The 11,330-nt window shown below is 47.6% G+C and overlaps 1 protein-coding gene and 1 non-coding gene across 2 annotated transcripts in view; both read right to left on the reverse strand.

Annotated features, from left to right (window-relative positions):
- LOC136935761 (voltage-dependent R-type calcium channel subunit alpha-1E) overlaps nt 1-4,762 on the reverse strand; it is a 72,393-nt gene extending 67,631 nt beyond the window's left edge. Inside the window, 1 exon segment of the mRNA XM_067229428.1 lies at nt 4,245-4,762. Within this exon segment, the coding sequence (XP_067085529.1) occupies nt 4,245-4,762 (518 nt within the window).
- A 2,942-nt stretch (nt 4,763-7,704) lies between these two features.
- trnag-ucc (transfer RNA glycine (anticodon UCC)) lies at nt 7,705-7,776 on the reverse strand. Its single transcript has one exon. It is a non-coding gene; the product is annotated as a tRNA-Gly (tRNA).
- Between the last annotated feature and the right edge of the window lie 3,554 nt (nt 7,777-11,330).

Genomic DNA, 11,330 nt, shown 5'->3' on the forward strand with positions numbered 1-11,330 from the left:
TTGGTATCCTCCACTCTAAATGTCAGTCGTCAACCTACATTTTCAACCTTAAAAGCAACCCTTTCCCCTAATCCACACTAGCAGTGTTGGTGTGGGGCAGATCCTACAGCAGTGTAGCTCGCAGTGTCTGGATCATCATGTTTACCCTTGTTTGTGTCTGCTGAGGAGTAAGACAACAGAGGGAGCCAAGAATATGAATCACTGCCACTCTCCTCTCCTCCTCTAACCCTCCCTCCCTCTCTTTCTCATCCTCTAACCCTCCCTCTCTCCCTCTCTCTCCTACACTCTCCCTCCCTCCGTCTTTCTCTTTCCTGCAATGACATCTCCCACTTCCCACTCTCTCCCTCCTTTCTGCCTCTCCCTCTCTGTCCATCTGCACCCCCCCCCCCTCTCTCTCTCTCTCTCTCTCTCTCTCCCTCTCTCCCTCCCTCCCTTCCTCCCGCTCCCCTCCCTCCATCCGCCCCCCTCCCCTCCGTCAGGGTGTGCGGGGGGAGTCTGAAGTGGCTGAATGGCTTGTCAGTGTGGACATAATGACAGAGCAGGGAACACATGCTTGGCTTCATGTCCAGGAGGAATCACTGGTGTGCGCTCTCAGGTAGAAATAAAACAACCCAAATGACAGCTACAGGTGCTCCGTAAAGCACTCAGCCAGCCTGTTTTCTCTCTTCTCTCTTGGTTTATTAATGATCAGGAGGCAAAGTGAGGAGTTCTGAAAACAAATGTTGACTGACTCAACTGGTGGAGCTGGGAAGCAGAGTGGGCTAGGTATAACTCATTTGGCTTCAGCAACAGTCTGAATCGACAGAGAAAACAAGCGCCCTGTGAGGTCGAAAACCTTTCTTTCTGACGAATGCTTTTGTTCGAAAGCTTCGGAAAGCTCCCTCTTTAAAAAAAAAACTAACATTTATTTGTAATACTAGCGGATATAAGAACGTACACACATTGCCGAGTGAATCCTTGATGAGGAAGTCTGGGATGCAGATTGATCAGCTACACGTGCTGCGCCCACGATGCAAACACCCCAACAGGGATGACGAGCGATCGGCTGAAAGCCTGATGGGTTTGACTGCCGCTCCATTGGACAACCCCATCCCAATCACCCCCCACCCTCCGTCCCTACACCCCCCTCCCTCCGTCCCTCCACCCCCCTCCCTCCACCCCCCTCCATCCCTCCACCCTTCAGCCAAGTAATGAGGAGCCACTAACAGTTCGTCTCAATACACCTAATAGCTGCCGACAGCTTATCTCTTCTCAGTCCCCAGTGAACACGTCAGGACTAGCTGACAGTACGGGAGGTTAGACTAGGAGCCTGGACGCCCATCACATTCAGTTACTGCACTCCGGAAGTTACTAGGAGGTTAGGGGCAGCCATGTAAGTGAAGCTAAATCACTTGTGTGAAATTGAGCTTTTTGTTATGTTTTACATATATTATGATGCACTGCAAGTTCAGATCTTGAATAACTGTCTTTCCATCGAAAACAAATGTAAGCAAAAGGTTAAGCCATTGTATGGAATATTTGTCCTCTTCATAGAATGCTATTTCTGCGTTGACAATGATCGATGTTGTTTCAGTCATTTGGTTTGGCAGTATCCTTCACTGCCTCAACCCCCCTATCTCTCAGCACATAAATAAAGACAATATGCAAATCAGCAACCGTGTTAATAACTCCCACAGTATGACAACTTGAGTAGAATAGTGTGTGTGTGAGAGTGTGTGTGAGAGTGTTGGGTGGATGGGAATGGGCAGGATGGCTTTATTAAGCTCCATATATAACCCATTTGGTGGGGAGGGTGAGGGTGGGGTGGCGTGATTTACTGAAGCCTGCCCAGACCCCTACATCTCATACCCTCTCCTTCTCCCTCCCTCCCTCTCTCTCCCTCCCCCTCTCCCTCCTCCCCCCCTCTCTCTTTGAGGGCCCTGGGCTCAGGATTGGAATGATCCATCAAGGTTAAGATTGATGGTCAATGTGTTCTGCAGCTGCCTGTGGCTTTACAAACACACTCACACACCTAGGCTCAAAATATACAGTACAGTAAGTGGGCAAGCACAACCATACACCCATGAAGGTGCACACACTCACACACACACACATATATTACAGCCCAGGCCAAATCCAGTAAACATTTCAAAAGCCCTCTTTTTGATGCTCTCTCTCTCTCTCTCTTTCTCACTCTCTTTCTCACTCTCTTTCTCTTTCTCTCTCTCTCTCTCTCTCTCTCTCTCTCTCTCTCTCTCTCTCTCTCGCACTTGCTCTCTCTCTCTCTCTCTCTCTCTCTCCCTCTCTATCCCCCCTCTCTCTCTCCCCCCTCTCTCTCTCCCTCTCCCCCCCCCCCCTCTCTCTCTCTCTCTCTCTCTCTCCTGTGTCGCCAGCTCTCAGAGGTTGAGAATATGCCACCAGATCAGTACAGATTACTGTCATTATCAGCTGCCTCTACGCATCTACATTACACATATCAGGCCCCTCCCACAGGAAGCTCTTCACCATTCCTCCTCCCCCTGACCCCTGACCTCTAAACCTTCCAAATACGCCTACACAACGAGCCAATCAGAAGCCTTACTTGCTGTACAATCGTTTACGGCAAGGATAACGATAAAGTTCAGAACGTCGTCTAAAAAAGCGTGTCGGTCTTGTGTCGTCTCTCCTCAAGTTTCCTGTCAGTGTTCCGTCCATGTGCAGTCAATTATCGTTGCCACGGGGCAGGGGGGCAACTTGCACCTGCTGGTGAATTTGTCTGTGAGGGCGTCTTGCTTCTGGCTGGCCCTGCAGGCAGCATCTATTAGCGAGCACGTTAGCATGCTAACTGGTGTTGAGAGGTGGAGGGTCACCGTGGTAACACAAGCTGACTGTGGGAGAGGAGGGGGCGGAGGGGGTTGAGTGCAGCTGGAGAGAGTAGAGAAGGGTGGGGCGGGGGGTGAGAGGAGAGGAGATGGGAAAGGAAGAGAGGAGGGGAGGGAGGGGGGGGGACCTGTCTGTGAAACTCGTCTCTACAGGCCCGTTGATGAACTAATTAACCACATCTTTTTCTGTCACATGCCATCAGAAAACCAGCCATGCAGAGAGAAGCCCTGCCTCCTCCTCTCCTCAACTCCCTCACCCCTCCTCCGTCCCCCCCACCCAGGCTGAGAGAGGGAGGCAGGCGTGTGGCGTCCGGTGCCCAGGGGTGAGGCAGGCATGGTGCCAGGCTGGAGGCCTGGGGTCCTGGGGAGAGGCCCCAGCAAACACACACACACAGATAATCAGGCCTGTCAATCCTAGAAGACAGTCCCAGGCACACACACACCAACATGTGACTACACACACACACACATACAAAGACACACACACACGTACAAAGACACACACACATACAAAGACACACACACATACAAAGACACACACACATACAAAGACACACACACGTGCAAAGTCACATGCATTATGCACGAACACACACTGCTTCGAATTGCCTTTGTCTGGTCTAATTGATTAGAAACACCTGATGAAAAAAATGTTCCTGCTAAAAGGGTTTCCAATAAACACCATTTATAGACACCTGGACTGTATACCACTCTCTCGCACTATTGAAACTAATTATGTTTTTCATACAAAGAGCACTTATCTAGCAGTGTAGTGCTTTTTCTGTAATAACTTGACTGTTAACACTCCTTGCTAGCTGTGAACCATTTATCTTCTTCTTAAGATAGTCATCTCCCCCCCCCCCTCTCTCTCTCTCTCTGTGTATCTCTCTCTTTACTTCACAGCAGTATCAGAGGCACAAACACCTTAGTAGTCGCACCTTAGTAGAGACAACACTGAGAAGCGAAACCAACCGCCCTAATCCTGGCGATACAGGCTTCAAAGCAGCATAAAAAAAAAAAACATTTGATCATCTATCAAGCACGTATATTAGCCAGCGCTGTTTCATCTCTGCGAATGTCAACACATGCCTGTCTCCAGATCTGTGTGCCTGTCCCACTCTCAGTAGATCACAACAACCTCAGTTCTCTTTGACTGGCGATAAAAAGGAACAGTGACCAGATAGTTTGGAGTTTGGGTTCCCAATTAGCTGTTGCAAGTCGTAAGACGCCAGATCGACAGCCTGCCTGTGTCAGAGACACAGGAAAAGGCATGGGTCGGACGTGCGATTTGCTGTCGTGTAGTGGTCCGCACTCGTGATTGGCTGTCGTATAGCGGGCCGCACTCGTGATTGGCTTTCGTGTAGGGGGCCGCACTCGTGATTGGCTGAGCGAGGTCATACTCACTCCCACTCCTTGCGTCTTGCCTGAGGGGTGCTCTGGATCTTGTGGGCCTGGTGCGCTTTCACGATGTCCCTCTGCTCGATCAGGCCTCCCCTCCGACGCTTGATGACGTTGGGGCTGACTGAAAGGTCCCCCTCTGCTGCCCCCCCCCCCTCGAAGGAGGAGCCCACGTCCAGGGAGAGGCCGGCGCGGGCCAGGAGGGGGGTGCGGGGCTGGAGGTGGGGGGAGAGCTGGGGGAGGTAGAGGGTGTTGTAGCTGGCGGCGGGGGACAGCAGGCTGTCCTTCAGGTCCCGGGGCTCCAGGAGGGAGCGAGATCTGCCCCCCCCTGGAAGGCCTTCGTCCGCACAGCGGTGCTGCTGCCAGCCCTCTGGGTCTCCCGGGGGGCGAGGGGGGAGAACGTAGCTCCCACACACGGCCCCTCCGAGCCCCAGACCAGGCCCGGGGCCGGGCCCGGGGAGCCCCAGGGCGTTGAGCCTCGCCAGGGTGTGACTGCTGACCGAACAGGAGCCCAATTCCAACATGGCGGCACCAGGACTCTCAGCATGGTGCTGCAGGAAGAGAGGGAAAGAGAGAATGGAGAGAGGGATGAGTAAAAGAGATGGGGGTGGAGAGAGAGAGAGAGAGACAGAGAGGGGGTGGAAGGAGAGGGGGAGGGACAGAGAGAGAGAGAGAGAGGGGGGGGGGGGGGAGGAGAGGGGGAGGGACAGAGAGAGAGATAATTACACATGAGAACACAAGGAGGAGAATGCTCATCATCATTCTAACCAGGAACACCAGAAAGCAATCCACCTAAAATTGGTGAAGGGGAACCGCCCTGATCTAAACACATTTACAGTACTGGTAACACGAGCCACACCAAGGAGACGGTGGGAGGGAGTCAACACCACATCTCGAGCAGTTTGAACCATGTTAGTATAACCACGTTAAAATACCCTCCACCATCTGGCTCATGGAGCCTAATCGGACAAGACATGAATTACAACTATGAAAACCAAAAAACACCAAGCGATTCCAGGTATCTCATCAATCCTGCTTCTGGTCAGTCCTGTGATCTGTCACGCAGGCCAAGATAGTGGATAGCAGATAAACAGATGCAGCCCATTAGGCCAAGAGAATGTGGGCCAGCTGGAGTTGGTGTTGGTTAGAAAGGCTGCTCTCAGTCTTCATCCTGCTGGATATTCACCCTGGCCTAGATCTCCAGACTACCACAGCACCACCGTCTTTGTTTGAAACCTTCATTTTCCAGAGAAGTCACGTTGACATTCATGTTTTCTGCCGGCAATTGAATCTCAGCATGTGCACCTATTTTGTAGTCATCACGCTTCAGTTGAATATATCTATCACTCTCTCTCTCACCTTCTCCCTTTCTTTCTGTGTCTGTTTTTCCACTTTCTGTTTTCCTTTTTCTCTACATAATTTACTTTCTCAAACCTTTCCTCTTTATCTCCCTCTCTCTCCCATTTTCTATCTCTCTCCATCTCTTTCCTATCATCTATCTCTCCCTCTTTCCCTCTCCCATCTTTTATCTATCTCTCTCCCTCTCCCATCTTCTATCTCTCTCTCCCTCTCCCATCTTCTATCTATCTCCCTCTCCCATCTTCTATCTATCTCTCTCTCTCTCTCCCATCCTCTAGGAGAGAATGGTAGGTCAGCCGATGAAGCCGGTTACTAACTAGCGAGGGAGGGTAAAGAGAGAGGAAAGAGATGGAAGGAGGGAAGGTAAAGGTAAACAGCTGCATAGCAATGACCGTGGCTGTCCAACAGAGTCAGAGAACGTCCAGGTGCCAATGCCAAGTCTCCCTGGAAGGGCTCCAATCAAAGCCTGGCTGCTCTGTCGCCGGGCAGAATAAGCACGGATATGGAGTAGCAAAGTGAAATAAATATGATCTTGTTCACAATGGTCCATTGAGGGTTCTGGCAGGGGGCTTGTGTGAGTGGCTTGGAAAGCCATTGATCTACAGCCTAATGAATCCATTTGCAGATTACTCTACAATTCGCAGACTGAGCGTAGCTTGCTGAGAAAAAAAACGAGCTCTGTGAAGTCAGATGGAGAACAGAGTTTAAATAAGCTGCGTCTGACTGAAGATATGCCTGTGTCCCTATGAATGAACCAGCATAAGATGAGACAAGGACAATCACTATGACGCAAGATGAATCCACAACAAATCCAGAAGGAGAAATGGGGTGCCACAGCCAAAACATAACAACAAAAAAGATGAATGCCCCTCAACAAGGAAACTTATCCTGAATGAGATTCTAAAGGCTGTTGCTGAAACCATTCACCAAACAGTGTGTATATAGGCTGATAGAGGGTGTGTTCTTAGCTGTTACGGTTACAGATATCACAGTTGTCAACTGCAGTCCAGTCTCATCTGTCAGCAGTTTGTTTCTCACTCAAGGTGTATGATGCCTAGTTTCATCCAGCACTTCTACATACATACTACACAGCAGTGGCGGTTGGTGACTCAAAAAATTGGGGAGGACAGGAGAAACAAACTACAGCGTGTTGTCTGTAGCAAAAAGACGACTATGCAAACTATTGTAAAAACATAATCTGAAGACTCCGCATCTTCCATAGCTCTAAGCAGCAAATATTATACTCTTACAAAATCCTGTGTTTAAAAGGAGGAAAAACAAGATACGGGTAACTCTTTATTATGGAAGCAAATCAGCCACTTTTGAATGTTAAAAGGCATTGAATACTTAATATTGATATGTAAACACAACCGAATTATTGGTTTGGAATTCTCTTTAAAATTGTGAAATATGTGGAAAGTGCTTGTTCTCATGCTGCTAGCTACTAGCTGCTACCAACGATGGCAACGCTAATTTAATCCAGTAACTGAACACAAATACACATTTCTAAAACCAAGAAAATCATTTATATACTTCCTTAGTCTACTGTAACACGAAATACTTATTTGAATTTTATACTATGACTAAAATGCTCAACCATCACTCAGTCTCATGAGAAAAGGAAAAGTCTGTTATTGCAACGACAACTGATGACAAGTTATCTTAAATGTTTAATTTAGTGTCCTTCCCAATACAGTGGTGAACATCTTGTATTGTACTTCACGGAAGCAAGGTATTCCTTAAATAAAAATGTATTATATTGTTTCAACAAAATAATGTAAGGCAAAAGGAGGATTGCGTTGGCGGGGAATCGAACCCGGGTTTCGCGCAGCAGTCTGCTATGAAAAGTCTTAACTTCCTTAACTTTTCACATTCATTCTCTGTGGCTAGTCTTAACCATATCGAATACTACCATGTGTGGCCACTATGGGGATTTGGGGTGCGCTGTTGCGCCTTTTTCTTATGCGATTGCGAGAAGCGTCTCAGATCAGATTTTTTGGGGAGAACTACAGTACAAGTCTCTGCAATCTTAAAATAGCTAGCTAATTCCCGAATGAACATGTCTAGCAAATTATTTAACTGTATTATATCTTTTTATAAAAATGTTTGCGTTGGCCGGGAATCGAACCCGGGTCAACTGCTTGGAAGGCAGCTATGCTCACCACTATACCACCAACGCTTACCGAAAGTTATCATGGGTAGAATTTGCCCACTGATTGAGCCCGCCATTCTTTAGCTAAAAACTCCTAAAACGTTCAATATTATGTGTCTGTAGAGCCGGAGAGCTCTGTTGCAAAATGTTGCTGCTTTGTACGCAGCAACATTTTGGTTGGCCCCACCAAATCTCACTCCAAGGTTTTTTGAAAAGTTGCCAGCCCTGGAGACTGCTCACCAAAAGAACTAAGGAGAACCCACTTGTCCAGCAGATTAAGACATGTTCGTAGGTAGGCAACCTAGCGAAAAGTAGCCTCAACTTTCCTAGACTTTTAGCTAGCTACGGTACTAATGCTGAGGGCTCGCTGATATCGCTGTCTGTCTTACTAGAACTGCGTCTTTAAAAACGTGTGCTGACGTTGTGCACAAAGGTCACTTTTTGCTACTCGTTATTATTTGGGTGTGCTGAAGCCAATTAATGGACGACGGGCAGGCACGCTAAAAATTATAGTCAGTGTTCCGGTCTGTCGGAATTTTTACCCAAACACTGACAGTTATGGGAATCTCACGCCAAACTTTTGAATCAGAATCCAACCAAATTTATTGAGCCCGCGCATTGGAAATGGAAGACAACATTGCAAGAAGCTAATTGTCGTGATTGGTGTGGACACAAATATAGTTATCGTTATACACTACATTTAGTGTTTGCAGGATTCGATTCCCGGGTTCGATTCTGCCAACGCTACGCTTTGGGCCCGAATGGGCAGCTATGCTCACCTGATTGTTTTAACAGTTAATGCTCACCACTCACCGACAACAAACGTCACAAATCTTCCCCCAATAATGCTCTCTGGATTGGCTGAACAGCATGTCGGTTCATACTGTAAAAGCTTTGATTGGTGGAAGGATATCTTCCGGAAGTAGTATTAAATACCATGCATGTCTATGGACGGGGTGATTCGCTAGGTTTTGTATTGAAGTCCATGCAGCCGGAGGAGGATGGACGCTGTCGTCCGGGTGTACCGTAGTTCTATCACAGACAGGGCTGTTGAGTTACCGCAGACAATTGTTGGTGAGAAATTAATAGATTTAGTATAGTTTTATCTAAAATATGTAACTTTTTAAAAGTTACCTCCCGTTAGAAAGGGTGGGAGGTTGCAATAATCAAAGAGAGACAGAGAGACATAGTGAGAGAGAGATAGCAAGAGTGAGAGAGAGACAGACAGAGAGACAGAGATACATAGTGAGAGAGAGACATAGTGAGAGAGAGAGAGGCTGGGTTTTTCTGTGGTTAACGAGATCAAAGCCTAACAGCTGTGAAATGACCACCTTTCATTACCTCTCTATGACCATTATCATTATCACACACACATGCACACGCACACACACACACACATGCACACGCACACACACAGGCTCCACAACCGATTGAAGACACTCAAAGTGAGTGTTGATTATCCATGCCGGATGTGATCTGGGGATTGTGCAGAAGGATCCAGCCTCCAGCTGTACTGGAGTAATGCATAGATACATATAAACACACACGTGCATACACACACACACACACACACACATGATGATCAGGAGTGATGAAGAGGACTTGTCAGGCGAGTGACCTCCTCCTCAACCACCTGCTGCCCACAAACCCCCTATTACACAGCATGCCTTGCTCTCTCTAATCTCCACTCTTCTCCTCTCCTATAATCTCCTCTCCTCCTCTCCTCTCTTCTCCTCTCATCTCTCCTGTAATCTCTCTCTACTCTCCTTCTCTCTTCTCCTCCCTTCTCCTCTCCTCTCTCCTTTAATCTACTCTCCTCATCTCATCCCTTCTCCTGTCTCCACTCTCTACTCTCCTACCCTCTCTTCTCTGCTCTCCTCTAATCTCTCTTTACTCTCCTCCTCTCCTCTCCTCTAATCTCCTCTCTTTACTCTCCTCCTCTCTTCTCCTCTCCTCTAATCTCCTCTCTTTACTCTTCTCCTCTCTCCTCCTCTAATCTCTGCTCTGGTCTTCATCACCTTTCCTCTCCTCTCCCACCATCTTCTCCCCTTCATGTTCTGTATTTCCTCCATGGCAGCCCTCCTAGTTCTCCTCCTAGTCCCAATTTCTGTAACCAGCCCCTGTCAGTAAATTGCTATCACATAACCCAGGCAACTGGAAGAACAAACAAACCACAGGAATAAATTATATTTCTGTGAGAAGCAGACAGAGCCTAATTCTCTTTAATGCAGCACAGTCACCAGTTGCTTTACAGGAAATTAAGCTGCCAAATTCCATATCTCACATTTACTACTGCTGTCTATTCAAATGCACAGAAAAATGTCTCCATGCTAATATGATGACATACAGTCCACAAGCAGCTAGCTGGACTGAGTGGCTTTTACCCTCATTGGCATAAAAGCACCATTACTTCATTGTGCATGCTCTTCAAAAAGGCATGAATGAGAGTAAGAAGACTATTTCTATCTTGACTTCACAAACAAGTCAACACTCACAACTCGAACGACGGGAAGTTGCGTGAAGCGATTGATATTTCCATCGTCAGACGACTGTGGCTGTGTGGCTGAGTGACTGTGTGACTGAGTGACTGTGTGACTGTGTGACTGTGTGACTGTGTGACTGAGTGACTGAGTGGCTGTGTGACTGTGTGACTGTGTGACTGAGTGACTGAGTGGCTGTGTGACTGTGACTGTGAGGCTGTGTGACCGTGTGACCGTGTGACTGTGCAGTTCAGGCTTCTGATGGATGAAAACTAAACCTAACATAAAACCCATCTTGCCTCGCTCACCTGCCGTTTTCTGCTGTTCATTTTTTCTCCCTTTTTTTCTACAGCGTGACAAACCACATTACCTTGTCCAGCTGGCAGACTGACTAACACAGCCTTCACAGTCGTCAGATATTGTCGTTGTGCACACACACTGATACACGCAATAATAACAACGCACACACCCCTCTCCCCACCCCAACATCCACACACTGTACACTTAAACCTGCACACACACCTACATGTACGAACACACCAACACACACTCTGCTTTCTTAAGCTGTGCAGTCTGACGAGTACGTGTGCACTGCAGGCGGTGCAGACATTATCTCCACGACGGGGTGTTGTGCGACCCGAAAGGTAAATACACATGTCACGAGTCATATGAATGACAGGACGCTTTAAATGCCACAGCGGTTAACTGAGCCATAGGAGGTGGCTGAGCAGAACAAACACACATCGACACACACAGATGTACACACACACATACATGCACGCATACACACTTGTACACAAACACTGACACACGCGCGCCTGCATGAACAAATAAAGACTCTAGAAACACACACACGTCCCATTGCAAATCATTTCTTTCAGCTTTTTATCCATGCCACATGCTGAGACAAATGCCTCAATCTTTTCTTATTTTGTATTAAACAACACGAAACTTAACACACACACTGAAATAATTTTGTCCTAATAGTTTCGACAATGAGTCTGACTGTAATATCCAATATTGGCTTTTGCTTGCCTTTTCCCTCAGTTTACCAGGTGGATTCATTCCAGCAGCCAGACCAATTAATACTGTAGATATTGC

Source organism: Osmerus mordax, chromosome 26 (genome assembly GCF_038355195.1).
Source record: "Osmerus mordax isolate fOsmMor3 chromosome 26, fOsmMor3.pri, whole genome shotgun sequence".
Taxonomy (NCBI): domain Eukaryota; kingdom Metazoa; phylum Chordata; class Actinopteri; order Osmeriformes; family Osmeridae; genus Osmerus; species Osmerus mordax.